Source organism: Panicum hallii, chromosome 9, assembly GCF_002211085.1.
Source record: "Panicum hallii strain FIL2 chromosome 9, PHallii_v3.1, whole genome shotgun sequence".
Lineage (NCBI taxonomy): Eukaryota > Viridiplantae > Streptophyta > Magnoliopsida > Poales > Poaceae > Panicum > Panicum hallii.
In genome coordinates, this window is record NC_038050.1 from 1,175,440 (window position 1) to 1,197,718 (window position 22,279).

General features: G+C 45.4%; 2 protein-coding genes across 3 annotated transcripts; one reads left to right on the forward strand and one right to left on the reverse strand.

Moving 5' to 3' along the window:
- The first annotated feature begins 838 nt into the window (after positions 1-838).
- LOC112877581 (pumilio homolog 24) lies at positions 839-6,365 on the forward strand. Of its 2 annotated transcripts, XM_025941923.1 has the most exons (17): positions 839-1,112; positions 1,225-1,278; positions 1,688-1,749; positions 1,822-1,903; positions 2,001-2,124; positions 2,242-2,325; positions 2,487-2,601; positions 2,819-2,969; positions 3,060-3,272; positions 3,504-3,575; positions 3,752-3,802; positions 3,900-3,950; positions 4,048-4,158; positions 4,234-4,398; positions 4,977-5,051; positions 5,574-5,812; positions 5,990-6,365. In XM_025941923.1, exons 1-17 carry the CDS (start codon positions 885-887, stop codon positions 6,117-6,119), a joined length of 2,007 nt encoding a protein of 668 aa, XP_025797708.1. In that variant the 5' UTR covers positions 839-884; the 3' UTR covers positions 6,120-6,365. The 2 variants fall into 2 exon arrangements, with proteins under 2 accessions (XP_025797708.1, XP_025797709.1); XM_025941924.1 differs by lacking the exon at positions 5,990-6,365 and having other exon boundaries at positions 4,234-4,384.
- Positions 6,366-7,664: 1,299 nt separating this feature from the next.
- LOC112877842 (disease resistance protein RPM1-like) lies at positions 7,665-12,879 on the reverse strand. Its single transcript, XM_025942214.1, has 2 exons — positions 11,818-12,879; positions 7,665-10,031 (listed from the first exon to the last, which is right to left on the reverse strand). The coding sequence occupies exons 1-2, from the start codon at positions 12,795-12,797 to the stop codon at positions 8,057-8,059; spliced, it is 2,955 nt and encodes a 984-aa protein (XP_025797999.1). The 5' UTR covers positions 12,798-12,879; the 3' UTR covers positions 7,665-8,056.
- Between the last annotated feature and the right edge of the window lie 9,400 nt (positions 12,880-22,279).

The following is a 22,279-nucleotide window of genomic DNA, read 5'->3' on the forward strand; positions in this document are numbered from 1 at the left end:
GGTTAACATTGGATTTTTCTCGATTTGGTGATCTACGCAGCAAGCGTTAGGTAGGTAAGCAGCATCTTCCCCGGATCCATCTAGAGCTGCTCGATTCCCCGATTTGGAGCGGATGCTCAGTTTTACTTTTACAAGTAGAAGACTGGAATGTTTGATTCCTCCTGGGACATCATCAGTTCGGAGATCCCACACCAGCGTTCAGGACTCCCTCGGTCCTTCTGCTGCTGCTTGTGATCATCCAGCGAGCCCCCAAATTTTCAACCCTCCGCCACCACCGCGTGCGGCCCAGGAGCGCGCGACGCGAACGCGACCGTTGCCTCCCGCACCGCACGCCCGCTCACGCGCGGCCGCGCCGCACCAGATCATGGACCAGACCGACACTAGAACCCAAAAAGAAAAGCAGAGCCGCCCGCCTCGCGGCGCGGCTCGGCGCACCAAACACCATTACCACCACGTCACCACCCGCTGTTTGCTGTTCCGCCGCCCCCAGCCGATCCCGCGCGGGCCGGGTGCGTTGGCGGCAGAAGGCGCAGGCCCGCGCTGTCCGCCGCGGGAAAACCCTCAATTTCCCCGCCCTCGAGGAATTGACGCAAATGCCCTCGCGCGCTTTGACTGGTCAGACCGCGCAATCTGGGCTCGGCCCGAGCAAAGCTTCTGGAATATCGGCTGGCACATGGGCCTCTATCTGGGTTGGTTGCAGGAGGACGACGTATGCGGGCGGGCACTACGTGGGCCAAAACGGAAGACGTGAGCGAGCAACCGAACGGGCCCAACACCAGCCCACTAACAGAGCGCGTATAAACCCTAGGCCTATCGCGGTTGGGGAAAAACCCTTTTCTCCCTCCGTCGCCCAATTTGCCTTGTAGCAACCAGCGGCGCGCGCGATGGTCGGCGGCGGCGGCAGCGATCTCCAGAGCCCTAAGAAGCGCAAGCGCGAGCACGCGGAGGGGAAGACCAAGCCGCGGCCGCAAGTTGAGGGAGGAGGGCACGGAGCGAAGCGGAAGAAGCACTCGGGTGCCGGCGGCTACGCGGACCATGGCGGCGGCGCCGGCGAGGCTGTGGCGAAGAAGAAGCGGCCGGTTACTCCCAAGGAGAAGCGCCTGGCTGCTAAGGTATCTCTAAGTGCGCGTTTGTGTCTGTGTTCACGACTGTTGGAGCTCGTGCTTCGATAGAGGCCGTTAGCTTTGTATTTGGGCTGAAATTGGACGTGTTGGACTGTATCAGGAGATGTCAGAGGCGAGGAAGAGGAAGAGGAAGCGGCATTACAGCCTTGAGAAGGTACTGTAGTGCTAATTTTTGTACCGCATGTTCTAATTCGGTGCTCGCAGTCGCAGCACTTGTTTTCAGGTCAGGTCATGATTCTAGCAGTACCACTTTTTGCTGCAAACTGCAACATAACTTGCATTATAATCAATCGGTGCATTTTGGAGTAGTGTCTAGAGTTTATATCCACACTTAAACCTGTATGTAGTGCCCAGATGTCAGTTTCTGGTAGCAGTACTTACATATTCAATAAGGAGATTGTACACTCTTGACTATTGTGTGGCAACTGTCCAAACTCAATAATCCTACTAAGGTATCCGATAATAATGTGTGCTTATGCTTAAACCTTGACTGACGTTTAGTAAACCCATCAGTTTGCCAATCTCAATTCTCGTTTGCTTTGTTTACACCTAAATACTGGCAGGAACTAACGAAACTATGGGAAAAGATGAGATGCCATGATGTGAGCAAAGAGGAGAGGTCCAAGTAAGTATTAGGATTGAAATCCTTGTATCTTGTGTCTGTGCTCAAACATTGACAGAATTTGCACCTTTCCAGGGTAGTAAGTGAGGCTATCCGAAAAATGGATGGGAAGTACTTGGATATTGCTGGATCCCATGTTACCGCACGCATTCTGCAAGTAAGCTGAGCACATACAATATTTGTCAATCTGCTGCGTATGTTGTTATGTTGCTTGTGTCCTGGTTTTGATGATCTTGTCACTGTTTCTTTGGTAGACATGTGTAAAGTGGTGCTCACAGTCAGAGAGGGATGCTATTTTCGGTGATCTACAGCCACATTTGCTCACTCTCTCTCGCAAGAAATATGCTGTTTTCCTTGTAAAGAAGCTTATAGAACTCGGTAAATTTTGCTTAACTTTATATGAGGATAGGATCATATGCGGCTATGTCAGAATGTTGCATGATGGTCTCATATAACCCTTGGCTTCATTAACTTAACTCCTGTTTGTGGGTGCAGCCACTAAAAACCAGTTTGCCAGTTTCATCTCTTCTCTTCATGGCCATGTTGCCAAACTTCTTCCTCATACTATAGGAGCTGCAGGTATGTGTAATATGTTATTGTAGTGGATGGCTTGAAACTCGCCATTTTCTCATCACATGTGTAGAACTGCCAAAGTAAATGTTTGTATGCCACTTGGATGAACATATTCCTATAATAAAAATAGATCAACATCCCATACTGATATATGTTCTCTCTTTCAGTTGTTGACTATGCATATCAGCGAGCAACCCAACCTCAGAAAAGACAGTTGTTATTGGAACTGTACTCCACTGAGCTTCAGCTATTCAAGGATCTGACTGTGCAAAGTTCCTGCAGGTTGATACACCTTTGCTCTTTATGATCTCTGAACACCTTTTCAACAGTGGTAATAAGCTAGAGCTTAGCATGTTTTTTGCCTGTGTTAGTATGAAGTTCTCAACATATAGGGGAAATCATTGCAATTGTAGTTATCCTTGCGGAAGCTTTTTTTTCCCTGACACTACAGTTCCATGGATTATTTTTTGTGGTAACCCTAGTTCAACTCCTTTTTCAGTGTGTTAGAGACAATTTCCAAGCTTGGATTGCAGAAATCATCTGTCCTGCAGTATATGACTATTGAGATTCAGAAAATCTTGGAGAAAGGTACTGTTGAGTATTCCATAGTACACACGGCCATATTGGAGTACTTTACAATTGCAGATAAGGTAATCATATTGTATGTTGTGTTCTGCATAGGCTACCTGCCCTTTCCTGTGAAACTTATTCTTCAGTTTATCACATTCATGTTTTTTTAGACCTCAGCTTTGGACGTGATTTGCCAACTTATCCCCCTTCTTACTCAAGGAGCATCAATCATAGATGGAGATGAACCATCAATCACTTCTGAACTACCAAAGAAAACAAAAGCTAAGAAGAAAAGGTTGTCAGAGCCACTTATCGTTCGGATCATGCAGACAAGGGAAGGATTAAAACTAGCAATTAGTTGCCTCAAGCATGGCAGTGCAAAGGTACCATAGTTACTAACCGTTTCTAGTTCTTATTATGTCTTAAGGCCAATCACCTTCTGCACAACTATCCACTGGTGTTTTATTTGGTGCTGCTTCAATTTTGTAAATTGTGGTGCTTCTAAAATGCAAATTGATTTATGCACTACTCAGTACTCCTTTCTGCGTTTTTATTTTCTACTGTATGGTTTATCTTCATAAACAAGACTAAACTGATATGGCAATGAGTTACAGGACAGGAAGAAGATTATTAAAAGTTTGAAGGGGCACATTATGAAGCTTGCTCTGAATGATTTTGGCTGCCTAGTAAGTAATGACTATATTATTGATTCTTTTCGCTCTTATATTGGGAAATGTTGTGTTTTTATTGTGGATTTTTGAGGCGGTTCTTCCTTTTTATAAAAGATTCAAGTTCAATTTGTCCTTGCATGTGATTTGGATTTACCCTCGGACCTCTACTAACACATCTCCTTTCCCTCCAGTTCCTTATCAACATTATTTCCATTGTTGATGACACAAAGCTTGTTTCTAAGGTTGGTTAGCTACTGTATTTTGCTTTCTGTGAGTATCATCCTCTATTACAAGCAGTTAGAAATTGGTGATACTAATAGTTTTCCTTTGGCCTGGTAGATTGTGATCCAAGAGCTGGCAAAGAATTTGAAGCAACTCATTTTTGACAAGGTAAGAGTTTCCCTTTCGCCAAATGGTTTATCTTTACTCATGTTTTTAAAACTTGTGCACATAAGACAATTACTAATGGGTCTCCTTGCTAGAACAGAATGGGAGGCGACCATTGCTGCAACTACTTCACCCTCTTTGCTCACGCTATCTGTCTCCGGTTGATCTGGCTTGTCTGAGCTACAGTGTGCCTTCTCTTAGTTCAAGGAAGGCAAGTTAGCTACTCTTGTATCTCTAAATATTCTCAAGAGAAATACATGCTAAATATTTGCTGTTTCTGGTTCAGGATGAGGCATTAGAAAGTGCTACCGAAGTTACATCAGAAAATAAAGTTGATGCTGTAACTGATAAAGAGCCCGATGGTTTGGAAGGCATGCAGATTGTGTCTGAGAGCAAGAAGGATCCATCACAAAGGCGACATGAACTGTTGATCAAAAGTGAGCTTGCTGAGGTGATGTTCGTACCTATTTAACTACGGTGATACAGGGAATGCAGCCTTATCATTCTTTGAAAAGTACCCTAATTCTTGTGACATGAGTTAGATATAATTTGTAGGTGACATTAATCACAGAACCCTGAATGACCAACACACTCTGCGCATTATTCACAGAAACTCTAATCCCGGCATTTGCATTCACTAACACTACTGATCAAGATAAGGAAAAAAGCACATTCTGTGTTGTCTTAGGCCTCCCGCTGTATTGCCTATTTATCCACTGTCCTTTTTGTCTGTGTTGGGGGTTATTTTGTATCCTAAGGAATAATATAAGTTATTACCCTGCTGTTTCGGAAGTTACCGGTCATGCTGATTATATTTCTGTGCCATGGCCATTTTTGTGGTCGCACTTATCTGGGTGGAAATCTTTTTTTAATGTTTTATTGGAAGCATACTTGCTAGTGGCACCTTGTGGATGAAAACTGATCTATAGGAGAATACATTCACTCCTGTTGCAAACTTGCAATCTGGCTCTGAACTTATGAGATTGAATTAAACCTTCCTAATTATTTTATTTTGTATATTATTTGCAGGCTCTTGTCCAATCTTGTATGGAAAATGTTGGCGAATTACTTCGAACAAATTTTGGCAAAGAAGTATTGTATGAGGTGATCTCTTATGTCATGGCTGCATGCAAATGACGAAACCTGCTCTATCGATTGTTTCCAAGTTTTTTGTGCTACTCTTTTTGGCATCATGACCTTCAGACCTTGGCATTAAATGTCTTTAGCATGGCATAAATCATTCCTCCATGTCCACCATAGAAATTCCTTGTCATAGTATTAATTTGTAGGATAACCATTTCTAACCTAATAATGACCCTTCTTCGTTTTCGTGACATGTTAATTTTATGTACAAGTCCAAAATTTGACTGACAAATGATGAATTTTGTGGACCTTCATGTTAATCTGGCTATGGATTCTTTATCTATTACTGGGAAATTTGTATCAACTAATGTGATTATACTTTAGGATGTGTTTCTAATTTTATCTCCATACAGAACTACCAATAGATTTTTTTTCTATTCTTGTCCTTGTTTGGCTTTTGACTATTCAGGACTGTCATAGTTGTACAAATTTCATAACCGTACTTCTGACTTGAATTGCATGGTGCCATTTGCAAACCTGAAGGTTGCTGTTGGTGGAAAAGACAATGTTTTGGAAGGCATCACTGATAAGATCCACAAGTTGCATGATGCAATAGCTTCTGATGCAGCCCAGCCGAAGACGGAAGATATTGAACATGCCTTTGAGAACTTCTTTTCCAGCCGTGGGATCAGAAGAATGATAATCGACTGTCCAGCGTTTGCAGTCACTCTCTGGAGAAAGGCTCTTAAAGGGAAGTGCAAGATATGGGCCGAAGGGCACAGGTTTGTTTTACTTGTCGATGTGATATACCACATGTACTCGTGCTTCCAATACTTTGAGTAATCATGCTGAACATTTAACTGATTTTCAATTATCGATTGTGAACCTTCAACAGTTCAACATCTTATTCCTTTATTCTCTATCCAACGATTTATATTTTGGACATCTTGTTATTGCAGTTCCAAGGTGGTCGCAGCTTTCCTGGAATCTCCAAGTTCCGAGGTGAAGGATCTTGCAAAACGCGAGCTGCAACCACTGATTGATACTGGCATTCTGAAAGTACCAGACCATAAAGCTATGGAAAAATGACTTGGGCGCGCGGAAAATTTTGCATCAGAAATGACTCGGGGGCAATCATTCTTATGTACCATATAAGTTACTGTTACCCGAAGACTTTCTGCCGATAAACTGGTGTCATTCGTTGAGTGTATGCTAGTCTTTTGTACCCTATATAGGCAGTAAATCGGATCCAGTACTTTTTAAACTAAAAAATGATCCTTTTATTTGTATTCTTTTCACTTGACAGGTAGTATATGATTTTATTTCTCAAGTGCAGTATTTGATTTGATGGATGATTTTTGTCTCGTTTATACTAAATCATATGCATATGAGGATTGAGGTAGCCCTGAGAAGCGTTCAGAAAATATGAATCCGAAGTAAATCTGTACACTTAAAAAAGAAAGAAAATCTGCCCTTTTATGCTACTGGTGTGTTCACCAGTCACCACGCGCGGTTGGTTCTCGCGGTGCACTCTGCCGCCGCCGTCCTGATGTGGTATGCCGGCGACTCGCCCCCGCCTCTGCCCCACCTCTGGTTCTGGTCCTGATCCGCGCGCCGCGCCGGTCGGATGGGTCGAAGAGCGGGAACGACTGGCGCCGGCGCGCGCGCGCCGCGGCGTTTCTGGCCCGCAGGCAGCCATCGATGACCCGGACTCGTACGGTCGTACTGCAGCGCCTGCGATGCTCCTGGCCGCCGCCGCCTGCGCACCGGCCGGCACCCTCTGCTTCTTGTCGGCGCGGTCGTGGCACGCGGCGCATTGTGAACTTCCAATGTACTGCCCTGGCGGCACGGGCACTGTGAGTCTGTGAGCCAAGGACTCCATTAACAAGCCGTTGCCCAGCATGAGCTGTGTGAATCGGATCGATCGTACCCGAACCAACAGCAGGTTGGGAGTATCCCAGGAGAATCGGATAGGCTCTGAACTTCCATTTCAGTTCTAAGGAGGCTGCAGCAATGATGGATCCCCAGGTTGCAAAACCTGAGCTGCAGCCGCGGGTTGACACTGGCTACATTTTTGCGCCACGTCTTGGCAAATGCCATCTCTTTACCCACGTTTTGGCACTCCCTACATTCTTGCGCCGCCAAAAGGGGCTCATACCACAGCTGCCCTATCTCCAACACACCAGCAGTCGGCCAGACCCTCTCCTCCATCCTCAATCCTTGGACGGGACTCGTCTGCAGTAGTGCGTGGTCACTGGCGTGTGGGGTCGGGGCCACACGTCAGTGACCCAACTGCACTTTGCAGTACGATTCTCAAGCACGTAACGATAACCCAATCAATGCTTTTTTAAAAATCTTTTTCTTCAGTGAGAACAACCGCATCCACTCCTTGCACCTGGGCCAACAATTTCAAATTGCAAAGTCCAGTCATACTAGAATATTGGATTAAGAAATGCTTCTGCACTGTCATCACCTGCTAGAACTGTGTACCTCCAAAGTGATCTCAACCAGAATTCCTGCATGTGCAATGGTAGCCCGCATAAGATCTTGTATCACAGGATGTTGTTGCCGACAGGCGCACAGAAGCTTGATGCAGCTCACCTGTTTAACAATACCGAGAGGTACGTTTCAAACTAATTCGAAGTCCTCTCAATCGCCTTTAACGATCTTATAGACATGTCACAGCACTTCATGTGACAATGATGGCCCGTTGAGGAAAACAAATGTCTCGTTCCACAATTACAAAATCATTTGCCAAAATTTAAAGCATACAATGAAAAAAAATACTCGACCCGTTGAGGAAAGACCCCCTAGGTTTAGCCTAAGATTGAGAGAAAGTCAACCACAGGGTCATACAAGCATACCATGAACGTAAAAGCTAAAGGAAACATATAGCTGGGCGTGATTTTGCTTCAAGAATAATGGCCCAAGAACAGCATCTTTACTGTATGATGGCGAATCTGAGGTCGAATGATGTTGTAGGAACGATGAAACACCATGGTATGTTGGCATTTCAGTCGATCATACTATTCATTAACATTCAGGGCATATTTATGTTGTGCTCTTTTCAATTCATCGAGAATCACCTTGGTAGTCCCTCCAGCCTGGCCATCAACAGACAAGATCACATCATGGATACTTTCAAGATTGTCCATGCCATGAAGACCTTCCAACCTTTTGAAACGCAGTTCAAGCCTTTCGACTGCTGGCATAGCTCCTGCGGAAAAGTTGAGTGATGGCAGAAACGGTATGAATATGCGAAGCAGCTTGAGCTTAAGGAACCCTCCAGCCGGCACAAAGATCTCGCCTCTGTATTTGGACTTGTTGGTCCCAAGAATGGATGCTGTATCAGGATCATGTTTTGCTGCACAGACTGAGAAGGTGAGGGAAAACAATGCCCCCAAGTTGCTGAGGAGCTTCAAAGTATCTGTATGTAGAGCTGTCACTGAAAGGGCTAATTTAACAAGATTGCTGAGATCAGGGAGCCATTTTGGTAGTGCAACAAACCTGCCAGAGAGCTCAAGAGCTGTCAGGTATATTGGAGGGGACTCCATGTCGTCCAGCATGCTAAGGAAGTCAGATGACTCGACATCAATGACTAGAGTTTTGAGATAATAACCACTGAGGTACTGGATGGAGGAGATTAAATCCTCCAACATCTGGTCACTCTTTTTTTTGGAGATCAAACTCTGATCGCTGGTTCGGAGCTTGTAAATGGCCAGCTTCCTGAGTCCGGTAAAATAATTGAGTTCAGATGCAGTATTTGATCCCTCGGCAATCTCAATCCCTGACAACACGTGCAGGGTCTTCGCTGTTCCCTTGATCTCTCTAGGCACCTTCAGGGCCGCCCTTGTTTCCTTGTCTCCGCCAAGTATGTTACTGATTCGTTCCAGCTGACCTACAGATGGAGGTAGCTCACAAACCTTGGTCTCCCTTACGTCCAGGGTTTCCAAGTACTTGAGATCCCCAATGTTGGAGGGTAATTTCCTGACATCCGTTCCACGGAGGCTGAGGTACCTGAGTAAGGTCATTTTACATATGTCCGAAACACTGACACGATTCTCATTAAAACCCCCGCAGCCTTCAAGGTCCAGTACCTGCACAATTCCAGTCTTGAATGACTTGAAATGCAGGTGTTCCAGGCTCCCAAACACCGTCAGTGATCGAACATGAGACAAGTTCATGCGATCTGCTTCCTTGGCACGCTTGGAGTCAGTGCTGTGGAGGGACAGCCTGCGGACCTTGTTGCTTCGTGTTGGCATGGACCACTGTCCGCCAACCACAGTGGCAAAATTCTCTTCGCCTGCCTTGGAGATGATGTATTCAAGCACCATGTCATGGACTTGACATCTCTTTACCTTCCCATTGCTGCTGTGCTCTATGGGCCGTATTATCTTCCTATCGACGAGTTGGTTAAAGCACGTCTCTGCGACATCCTCCTCACTCAACCCATGCTTCTCACTAACAAAACCTTCTGCTATCCAGCGCCTGATCAGCCGCTTCCTTCTAATCTTGCGCCCCTTGGGGAATAGGCATAGATACAGAGAACAAGCCTTGAGATCACTGGGCAACGCAGTGTAGCAGTAATTGATAATCCTCATGAATTCCTCAGGTTTATGGCATACTTGTGGTTGTGGAAACAGGGAATCACAGACTTCAATCCATTCATTTTGCTCTGTAAGCGGCTTGGATGCCACAAGACCTGCCATGGTAACTATGGGCAATGGCAGGCCACCACACATCTCCCAGATTCTTGCAGGTACCCGGTCCTTCAGGCCTGGCTGCCTGTCTTCCATACTTTCTTCAAACAATTTCTGGGCATCACTCCGGGACAGAACTTGCATTTTATGGAAATGTTTATGGTGAGTAACTGATGTGTTCGCGACAGCTTCGAACCGTGTGGTCACCATAACTCTGCTACCTTCAGCATTTTTTGGCAAGCAGCTCCAAATTGTCTGCCATGTAGATGAAGACCAGACATCGTCAATTAATAGTAAATACCTGCCAAGAGATGAAGGAAAAGGAAAATACATCAGTACGATTTGTGTCAGCTGTCAGTAACAAGCGAATTTCAATATCCTGTGCATGAGTTCACATCAACTTCCGAGCAAAGGAAAATGGATGAATACAGTGGCAGAGCTCCGTGTCCAAATTTTGTTTAAGCAATAGTTAATTTCACCAGTTAATTGCCACTAAGTCATCCTCTTACTGTCCCCTCAATTATTGGCAAGCTCCGCCCTGGACGAATAGTCAAGTTCTTCCCTCAAATGTTACCCAATATAATCAACGGTGGAAAAAATGGTGAGGGGTAGGAAGAGAGTTAAGCAAGGCGCAGCTTGGAAAGAATACGACTCTTGCACAGGCATAGATGGGTGGTGATGACATTTCGAACAAATTTTGAAAAAGAATGTGACAGATTTAATGGAGTACGATGGTGATGGCAAATCGCAAATAAATGTGAAACCCAATGGATTTCTTAGAAGAGGACGTACTCAAAAGTGAATCGGAAAACATGCACCTACTCAATACCATAGAATGGGCACGTCTCACTTCGGCCGTGCGCCTCTCCATTTAGATTTTACCATTTACATTTGTGCTTGCATGAGAAAATTCATTTAATGCTAATTGGAAGGAAAATGCCGCAGCAAATAATTTGTACATGCATTTCTCACAATATGACACTTCTGCAAAAAAAGCGCCCCATGTTTCAATTCCCTCGTCCGTATCCTAGTGCATTAAGAATAACTAAAATAAAAGTTGAAAACATAAAAGGCCAAGCAAAAGCTAAGAAAATTTCTCAAGGGAAGTGATAATAGGGATTGGCCATATGGATCTCAGGTGCAAGAGATGATTTTGAAGTAAAATGAAAAAAAAAAACAGATTCTAGTGGACAGAATAAAATGCCAGAGAACCAATTGACTAATTGAGTGGACAGATTATTGTTCCAATGAATTACTCCCTCAATTTCCTTTTGTAAGGCATATTTTTGTAGATTAGGGCAAGACCAACAATTAATAATCTATTATTTATGTGAAACAAAATCATATTTATAAGTACGTACTTTTCAATACAAATCTAATAACATGACATCAATTGTGCTATATATAAAAGCTACTTCTAATAAAGTAACTTTTGGTCAAAGGATTGTTATAATGAGACAAAATACATCCTGCATTTTGGAAATGGAGGGAGTATTTAGGAAACAAAAAGAGGATGAAGTGAGTAAATATCAGAAAACTTCAGGTCAAAGTTACTGAAGTCACGGGTATTATGATTTGTGGCACATAGCCACATATGACATATCCTAAGTTGTATGCATATGGTCTTTTATTCGGCATAACCCACCTGTATTCTGCCAATTTTATCATGTTTGACACAATAGTGCCAAAACAAAAAAAATTAATTAAACTGGTCATCATAGTCAAGTAGTCAACAACTCAACATTTCATAGATTTCCGACATGAAAATAGTGTAAGATGCATACAACATGTCATGTTATTTAAGATTTAATAAATGGTGGGGTTTGATTTTTGTGAAACCATAAGACCATAATACCTGTGGTTACTTGCCACAACCTATAATGTCCAGGATTTTCTACAAAATCGATCACTGAAATTCAGTCTAAATATTAAGAAAAACTCCCAAGCTAATGTCAAGAAATTCTGAAAAGCCCCACTTAAATTTAGAAATAGCAAGAGCAATTTCTTACTGGAATTATGCTACTACACACGTAAGAATAATGGAATTAATATCTCTTTTTAATATTGAGTAAAAGGTAGTGTTATACCTATTTCCTTGCAGGTGTTCCCGCAGCTCCCTTGTTATGGCTTCGTGCTCCTTGGAGGTTGTGCCATCATCCACTTGACTACGCGCGCACCGCGTAATTTGGCTCAACCTGCTCGTGTGCTTTTGGAAGAAGCTCATCATGCTTTGTCTTTGTGGATCTGGTGATGCTTGATCCTTCTTCGCCGAGGTGTTTGCGGTGCTACGGATCTGACCTTGCTGATGCACGTTACTCTCCTTGACTTGCTTCAGTATGTCCTTGAGGACTTCATCAGGATCGGTGCCATGAGACACGGTGACCATTGCCCGGCGCTTAAACTTAACCCCGCATTTCCGGTAGAGCGCCATGGCGGCTGTGGTTTTCCCCACGCCGCCAAAACCGAAGATGGATAGCACGCGAAGCTCCTTCTTATCAGAGATGAGCCACTCCTGAAGCGTCGTCATTTCATTCACCCCCACCGGCTCACTGATGCCGACGAGCCGAGGTGTTATCTCCTGATGCTCAGCGGCAAAATACCCTCCCATGCTACTCTTCTTCTTGGCTGGATCTGGATTAGGGACGCCATACCTGTTGCGCCGTTCACCCACATGCTGCGCCCGCTCCTTGAGTTCAGCAATCTTAGCAGCAATGTTGCGGCGCGGCCACCATGTCCGGAGCTCGTACAGGGCCTTGACGATGATTGACCATAGGTCGTCGCCGCGGCGGTCGGGGTCGAGGCTGTGGATGAAGTCGTCGACGCAGTCCTCGATGTCGTAGGCGACTTCGCGGATCTGCTTCATCCAGTCCTCCGTCTGGTCGTCGTGGCCGTCCTTGCTGTGGCTGAGGTTGCTGAGGAAGGCCTGCATGCTGGCGAGCTCGTCTCTGATGAACTGGATGTCGCCGCGCACACCCCGGACCAGGGTGTACTCCGCCGCGAGAAGGGTGCCTAGCTTTGTGAGGAGGGACTTGATGGTAGCCTCCGATGCGCCCACCGCCAAATCCATGGCGTCGCGCGCGGGAGATCGCCCCGCCGGCGGTGGTGGAACAAAGAGAAGATTGAAAAATGGAAAATCACACGCATCGGGCAAGTCGACCTCGGTAACTGCAGTGAGTACACAATTGAAAACGTTTTTCAGTAGCCCATACGCTGGTCCCACTGCACAGTCCGCTAAATTCCCATAAATCCTAAACATATTTCTTAACCATTCTAGACTCGTAGGAAGCCTAATTAGAAGTGGTAATGGATCATGATCTTAATATTCCTCACAATCCAACTCAATTTGCTTAGCTCAAAAATATATAAAATATATACCTAGTTCTTTTTAAACCTAAAACTTAAAGTTTCTAGACCTTTTACCACCTCTAAGCCCAATAGCCTTGATCTTCATTCAAATCTACAGTCCAAGCGCAAGCTTCTTTAAACTCTGATTAGGTTTTGAAAGCTCTTTTTGAAAATATGTGCTATTTTGAAATATGCTGGAAGAAGGTTAGTCATGCAAAATACGGGGATTGATAGGGTAGAAAAACAATGTGTTTTACTCAGTCCTTTCCAAAAAGCCAACTGCATTAATATTTTTTGAAAACTCCACCTGCATTAATCACTCTGCATTGTGAGATGCTTTAAGCATAGAACATTAACCATAAACTCTACTCTTGATACTTGGAGCATCTCCAACAAATTACTCATACCTCACACCTAAAACTCACTCTCTCTCCATTATCAATGACTATTTTTGTATTTTTAATAATGGTTGCTGTAGCAACTATCAAAATTTTCAGGTAAAAGAGATTGGATTGGTAATCTGCTGGAGCAACTCCAATCACCGAAATATTAATTTTTGGTATTGAGGAGAGACCTCTTATCCCATTGCATATAAGAACACCGCAATATATGCTGAGAATCGCTAAGTTAATATTTTGGTCAGCTTTTCTTGCCCGCTCGCTTTCTTTTCTCTCCGCTTTTCAGAGAGAGAGAGAGAGAGAGAGAGAGAGAGAGAGAGAGAGAGAGAGAGAGAGAGAGAGAGAGAGAGAGAGAGAGAGAGAGAGAGAGAGAGAGAGAGATGCCGGTGGAGGCAGTGCGGGCGGCGTGGTGGTGGCAGCTGCGTGCGCGGGAGTGATGAGCCAGCGTGAGAGGGATGGTGCCCGGCCGTCCGTCCTGGCTGCAAAGCCCCGGCCACCGATGGTCCCTGCCCCGCCCCGCCCTTGCCCCCCGGCCCCTCCTCGTGGTCGTGGACGGTCACGGCGGACGGATGGGATGGGGGCGCGCGCCCCGTGCGCGAGGATTGTTCCCTCGCTTGTCCGTAGCCATCGCATTGCCCCCAGCAAGCAGCGACGCGAGACTCGCTTTTCATATTAAGAACATTGTAGAATGGAGTCCTGCCTGGAAGCAGCGACCCCCAGCAAGCATTGTTCCCTCGCTTTTCATATTAAGAACATTGGAAAATGCCCAATATTTGTTAATAGCAAGGAAATACCAAGCTGCAAACGCATCTTTGATCGAACGAGGAGTGAAGGAGAACTATCCATTGATGTCTATTCTTGACAAACGACCGGTGAGAGTTTAACAATTAACATTAGTATATTACATGAAACTTAAAATACTGTTAGGCAGTGTTTTAAAGGTGACAAGGCGACCCTCTTGGAGGAGGACTAGGAGAGGAAATTTATTCCTCTTGAATTTGCGGATCACAGCGGCGCTTTTGCCGATGATGGTTCACCTGCTCCCCCCATTTCATAGACAGAAGATATGGTAGGTTCTTAATCACCGGTTCCTGCCAATTTTCATAGCCCTGCTCTCTCTCACCGGTTCCTGCCACAAAGTCAATCGGATACGCTACTGTAGAGTATAGGCTACCACGCTCTCTCTCGCCTCTCTGTACTCGTCATGTGGACCACAGGACATATTGGTTAGATGCATACGTCGGTGCATGCTAATAGAATGAGTTTCGTCGGTCTAGTGTTTGTGAAATGAAATGTTTTTTATGTCTTCACTAACCAATCTCAAACCTAGATGGCATCTACGTAACACCAATGGTTGATCAAGGTCAAGACCCCCGCCGCCGTGGACACACCCCCTTGAGTCGACGCGGCAGTGCTCCTGCTGTTAGCAGCGTACAGCGCATGTGGGGCACATCGTAGAAGGAGTCGAAATAGACTCCTGAGTAGTACATGTAGTAAAAAAAAGAACTTATAAGGTGCATACCGTCTCCTCGCTTGTGAAGTAGGAAAATCACCTTAGGATCCCTTGTAACGGCAAGATATACCATTTTTACCTTACTAGTCCATACATGTGCATTGCTATGAGCAGCAACAAAATATTCACGCTAATACACAAAGTATGAGCAACACATTATATTTTTAGGCTGAATGATATCTACAAGCAAATTTCTACATAATAGTTTTAAAATTAGATAAACCAAGGTTTCTCCAAAACGGTTTCTTAAATTCTACCTGGAACTAAAATCCAGAAAAAATAGTCTCTCTTAAAGAATTAGAGAAAGTTGAGAGACCTTCTTCAAAGTGGTTTCACTGATAGATGGTGAAGCTAAAAAAAGCTAATTTCACCCCGCTTCTTATTTATTCTACTCTGAACTTGCAAACTGTTTTAAGCTATATTACTTTAATTTGTACAAAACATGTGAAGCCGAAGTCGGAATAAATACTCCTAGATAAATCTTTCGAACCGGTAGCTAGCAGAATATGTCATTTGTCTCTTTCGTTAACTTGGTTCGAATGTCGACCAGCTTTAATAACCGGAAGTCCGGAACAGATGCCGTCCCATGTGAACTTTCTGTAAGTACGAATATATTATTTCTTGCATTTGTCAGCTTGGGCTCCTTGTTTGACCGAAAATAACACCGTCCCATGTGAACTTTCTGACAAAAATGAATATACTATTTCTCGCATTTGTTAAGTTGGCTCGGACGCCGATGAGCTTTAATAGTCTTGGCTAAGCACAGTTTTAATTTAATTTAAAAATGAACTAGGAGTAGAAAGTCGCAGTAGCAGGCTAGCAGCAAGTCAGTAACGCGTAAATTAGGAGTAATCTCTCATGCTCAGACGTCAAGGAAAACTTGGCCCATTACTAATTATTGTTATGGGAATGGACTTGGATTCTGAGCTATACTCCGTATACAACTAGGGTAAACATGCTAGTTGCCTAATTAATCTTCTATATTGGTATAATTCACGATTCAAGGTATTCCTAGAAGTTGGTAGGAAATTAGTTTGTAGTTTATCTTGTTTAATATTTTGTTAGTGATTCTACCAAAGAGTTCGATAACTAATTTAAATAATCATAAGTGGGGTCAGTATATGATTTCCGTATATGGTTGCTTCAACTCTCAAGACCAAGGCAATTAGTCAAGCATCTTATGGTTAATTCCATAGTATGAGTAATTTTTTTGAACAGATACAATGAATAATCAATTAAATAATTAATAGTTGAATGATTATATTGTGTTAACCTCCAAGCCCACCGAGAGATACCCCGAGGTGGTAGATTGAAAGTGGGGTGTCGCGGAGATTAGTAGCTCGAAGGTGCAAGGAACACGAAACATTAGACATGTTTGGACCGCAGTACATGTAATACCCTACATCCTGTGTGGTGGTTTGTATTAGCTTAGATGATGATTGATGTGTCTTGGTTTGGAAAGATTCCTTTCCGGCTTTATATAGTCTGGGGGATATGGTTACATAAAAATTCTAGCCCGATACTAGTTTAGGAGTCTTATCCGAGTACTACTCGGGTAGTTTCCTTCTGTTCTGACTTTTGTTCGAGTAGTTACAACTGATGTAAGGTGCGGATCATGTCCTATCCCTTATCCTAATATATGTACACTATGTGCGTAGTCCTGTGGTCCCGGGTCTGACAAGCTCCTGACCTCTTCGTAGTCGAGTACTCCAGACTTCCGAGTACTTTTGAAGGTATCTTCGAGTTTTCCGAACTTTGAAGGTGTCTTCCGAGTACTTCCTTAGCTGCATCGAGACTGTGAGGTGCTCAAACCCCGAGTAGTTTTCAAGTCTTCTTATATGGGGTGTGATGAAACTCGCACTCCATGTGGAGTAGCCTCCGAGTTGAATTGAAGAATCAGGTGGAGGGTAAAATTAGTCTTGAATCTGTTGCTCTTATCTTCTAAAAATTTAAAAAATAAGCCGATGATGATATGTGTTCCGCAGCCCTCGAGACTTGAATTCAAATTCCAAGGTTTGGAAAAAGGATCTAAAAGGTTGTGGCATGCACTGTAGAAAAAATTAAGAATTGACTTGATGGTTAAAATGGGCAAATTGGTTCAGAAATTTGAAAAACCTCTTTTTTCGGAATGAGATCTCTGAAAAGATTGTTAAACAAATAACTTCCTCAAAGGATCTCTAAATTACCGCTCAAATCAAATCTTATCCCGTGAAAATCTCTTCAGCTTCCGCGTAGTGATACGCCGAGTTGTTTTCTACACCCAGCCCCGAGCATGGGAGTTAGATGAGTCGCCGAAGGTATGTCGAGTAGCCTTGTTGCGCCCAGCCCCCGAGCATGGGAACAAGACGAGTCGCCGAAGGTACACCGAGTAGTCGGGGGCGCCAGCCTCTAAGTCTTTGGTCAGTCAAGTTGTCGTTGAATCGTGAACTGTAAAAGGACATGGCAAACATTATGTAGTAAATATATCGAACTTGTATATTTAAATCGAACTTGTAAAGGATGCATGATGTACATGTGTGTAAATCCTTTTTCCTTTAACAAAACGCCGAAGAGGACTTTGTGCTACTGTTGCTTTTAGTCGCTAGGCACCTAGCCGTGCTAACCACTACTCAGGGAGAGAGCGGCTTGCCACGACGCCGAGGATTACACGTAGATAACACGCTGGATGAGTCGAGATTTCACGATTTGGGACTCGAGCCACATGAGTTGACTCGAGAATTCCTAGAGGAACATGAGGTCAGGCAAAGGCTCGAAAGTTAAGGTCAGTGCTAACCCTCCTAGACGGCTTTGTAGAGAGCCATGGTGAGAAAACAGATCGCGCGCGTAGCGCACCCAAGCATGGGGCAGCCCGACTGCCTCTGTAGTAGGCGGACCAGCTAGGCAGTCGGGAGCATGGTTGATATGGTCGGAAGTAGTCGTAGAGACTAAAAAATATAACTATGGAGTTTGGGAGTGTTTAATTGATAAATATTTATTAAAAAGTAAGTTAGCTCGATTCGCAGATGATTGTCGACGAACCGTAGTGCTTGTCGGTAGAGTCGTGATAGTTTGTTGATGAAGCTAATTAGTCGGAACTTGTCCCCAACCAGTTGTCCATGATGCGATGAGGAGCAACCGCTCGAGGTCGGCAGCTGCGTGTTGGAGCAGTCGGCTAGCTGCTGCAGCCAACCGATCGGTGTTGGTGACGACGGTGAGAATTGTCTGGTCGGCGGGTCCGTGGCTGCCGAGTGTGTACGCGCTCTGCGACGTTACTTCCTCTTGCGGACAGCTGCAGGCCCTCATCTCTTGACCAAGCAGCTCGTGGCTGTCAAGGTGCTTAGAACAGCTTACTCCAGTCCGAATCGTAGACAACAGCAGCTCCAATCCATGCACGTAAGCATAAGTTAGCAAGATAATTAGGTGTATAAAAGTACGCCTTGCAGATGTAATAAAAAAATAGAAATATGAAAAGGAAAGATTCTCTTCTATGTTTTTGTCGAGTCGGACTCGGCACATAACATGTCAATTTGCCGGACTGAGTTGTCATGCTTCCATCTTTTGAACTTAGCATTTCCTTGTAGATCGAGGCATAGCCGACCCGGCGACTGTATGTTTTTGTTGCTGACGAGTCCCGGCTCGGTTTGTTGTCGCCGAGAAACGCTAGGCGATGATTACTGCCATCAAGCTCATCGGAGGATCTTCGTTGATCATCTCTACCTAGCGCGTCAGTTGTTGGTATTTAACATCTAAGTATACTGAGTGATACCCCTAAGATTGTAGGTGGGGTGCCGCCGAGATCAGGACTCGAAGGTGCAAGGAACACGAAACTTTAATCAGGTTCGGAACGCAGTATGCGTAATACCCTACCTCCTGTGCGGTGGTTTGTATTGTCTTATATGATGATTGATGTGTCTTGATTTGGAGGGGTCACTGCTCGCCTTTATATAGTCTGGAGGATATGGTTACATGGAAATACTAGCCTAATACTAGCTTAGGAGTTCTACCCGAGTACTACTCAGATAGTTTCCTTCTGTTCTGACTCTTGTACGAGTAATTACAACTGGTGTAAGTTGTGGGTTATGTCCTATCTCTTATTCTAATATATGTACACCATTAACGTAGTCCTGTGGCTCCGGATCTGACAGATTATTTTAGCAGCTCATGACTATCCCTTACTTTATTCCAATTTACTATGAACAGTTGAGATGCTTTTTAGGTTAGAATTGACATTAGAAAAAAGCCCTCAAATATCGTCAAAGTTTGAATAACCTTTTGTCGGCGCCTTGAACCGCCGACTAATAAGTTTCGTGATTGCGCATCTGGCTTGGATGGAGTGCAAGAAAGATACGAGGGTTTATACTGGTTCGAGCAGAATGTCCCTACGTCCAGTTCGAGCCGCTTGTGCTCTTGCACTAAGTTTGCAGTAGAGGTTACAAACGGGCGAGAGAGGAAAAGGACTCCCAAGTCTCTGGTGGAGTGTGCGTGAAGGAGACCACGCAGCCATCGTGCAGTGCTGGCAACTCCTCGTGGCCAGGTAAGAGCTACTCCTCCGCAGCGGACCGTGGGCAGAGAAGCCCGCGCTTGATGAGACCCCCCAGGCACGACTGGCTCACGTCCGAGTGGTACCATGACGCCATTGCTGGGCAACGAAAAGGGGTCGGGAGCTCTGGTAGGGAAAGGGGCGCAGAGGAAAAAGCGGCTTGGGAGATGGCAGCAAGGAGACGAAGAGGGTAGGAAGACGAAAGAGCATGGAGACGGCGGAGGGGCCGAGAGCCCCAATTATAGGCGAGGGAAGCGGAAGGCGAACCGGCGCCTTGACCCCCACGACCGCCATAATGATCGTGTTCGTCGCGTCACATCGCCCCAGGAAGAGCTTGTGCGCCGCGCCCGGGTGCGACCTTGGGGGACGCGCCTGGCAGTGAAGGGGTCAAAAGCTCCCCGCAGGTAAGGAGGGATCTAAGGCTAGCCCGCAAACGGGTTCACAACCGCCCCAGGGCACCGCTAGAGTGAGGGGCGAGGACGGATAGGCCCGCTAGCGGCCTGCACCTGGGCGCACAAGCTCCACGGGCTTCCCGACCCGCGTCCGAGTCTTGACTAGGGCACGATCCGTGGTTTTTCTCCGAAGAAATGCAGCGAGCCGTCGGGACCGGTCGAACGGACCTGATAACTATACGGATTGGCCGTCGAGAGTCACCAGCGGACCCAAGCCGGATCCCCTCAAACGGGAGCTGGGGCCCCACTCGGATTGACCCGTTACCAGCTCACCAAGCACTGCATTTCGACCAACGAGGGAAAACATGGCACGGCTCAACCTTTCCGTCCTAACGACAACGATGCTTGAAGGGAGACGGTCATAAGACGAGGTAGCCGCTCGACTAGTCTCCCGCTAATGCGCGGGGGCTCGAGGGTCGGACTCGCAAGGAGACCGAGCGCACGATCGCATACGAAGTAAAGGCAAGAGTCGAAAGGGAAACCCTGTTCTGCCCTTTGGGCCCCTCCCGAATAGGAAAAACCCCAAGACGGCATCCGACCCTTCGTGGGCTCGGGGGATTCCCCGGCGTGTAAAACCAAACACAGAAACATCCTTCCTTTATTCTAGGATAAGTACATGGTGCACTCCGGGTGCGTAATGAAAACCATGAAATCTAGATTTATCAAAATGACCTACACTTTGGGCGAAAGGAGTGGCCGGCCACAGGCCGTCATTGCAACACATGACAGCGCCAAAAGTTGCCCGAAATCCGCTTGAGCGAGGGGTAGGGATGGAACGGACAACCGCATCGCGGTCCATCCCCTAACAGCGAGGCTGTCTCGGAAGCAGGAGCTATACGCGATCGTCGACGCGTACATCTTGTGCTGCCTAGACATACGCCTCAGCCGCCGCTGCGCGACTCCAGCAACGATAGCGGGGAGTATGAGAAAGAGGGAAGCTTGGCGAGGCCGTGCAGCGCCAGACGGAGTCGGCAGTCACACGCGAAATCAAGTTAGGTGCGGCAAGACTCGTCCCCGCCTCCCTATGGGAAGGAAGTAGGGAGGTGCGGGTGAGTCGCCACCTACCGAATGATTTCCCGAAGGGCAACGAGTGTGCCTCCGTCCTTGCGCATATATCTAGGCCTCTAAGTGGGTTTTGGTGTTTAGATGACAAAACACATATACATTTAATCTCGTTATCTAGCATGTGTGCAAGTGCTAAAGTTGAACAAGCAAAACATATGGTGAAGTAGGACCCCTCAAAAGGAAATGAAAAAGCGGTTGTTGAAATTTACTCGAAAAGTAGACTTTTATTTTATTTTTGAGTATAGGAACCCTGTACTATCAAGAGTGTCTTTGATCCGTAGATTTTGACTTAGAACTAGTGCTCAAGAGAACCCATATAAATACTTGTGAGCCAAAAAACCAATTCAAAATGATATTTTTGAGAGTGTTTCTCCCAAAACCGGAATCTCCGAGTCTATATCCGGAATGTCCGGAGTATCCGGACATATACCCGGAGTATTCGGATACCCTTTCACCAAAGGCAGATCTTCGGGTCTATATCCAGAATGTCCGGGGACGATGTCCATAGTATCCGGACATATACACAGAGTATCCGGGTACTCTTTCGCCAACGGCTAGTTTTTTATGAGTGAGGGTATAAATACTCCCTATACCCCTTCAGCCAGCTCTCTCTTGCCCATTTTTTGAGTTGAACAACCTCATAAGCTTTCCAAGAGCTCTCTCACTCCCTCTCTTCATTTCTTGAAGATTCCTCTAAGGGATTCAAGTGAGAGTGTTGCAAGAGGAGTAATCCGTGCTAGTGAGCTGCTATTCCGTTTTCTTGAGCACTTATTCTTCGTCAAGCCGGTGGATTCAAGTTTGTTACTCTTGGAGCTTTGAGCTCCTAGACAGCTAGGCGTGCTTGTGAATGCTCAGCTGAAGTTGTGAGCATCACGGGAAGTTTGTAATCATCTTTCCTCTTGGAGGAACTCATAGTAAGTGACATTAGGCTTGAGTGTTGGTCTCGCCCTTGGGTGAGGAGCATAGGAGCTCTTGAACACCGTCTCTTGAACTCTTCCTCAATGGAGACGTAGCTCCTTTGGGAGTGAACTTTGGGAAACAAATCTCTGTCTCTCCATGTGCTCTTTACTTAAGTTGTCATCTATTTGCTTGTAAGACTAACTTTCTAGAGTTTGAGCTTGATCTACTTATTTACAAGATTCTAGCTTGAACCAGTTGGTGAGAAACACTTAGAAGGAATCCCTGGTATTTGCAAATTTACTCGATCTAAATTTACTGTACGTATACTGTAGTTTGTCATTGAAATTGTATACCTGG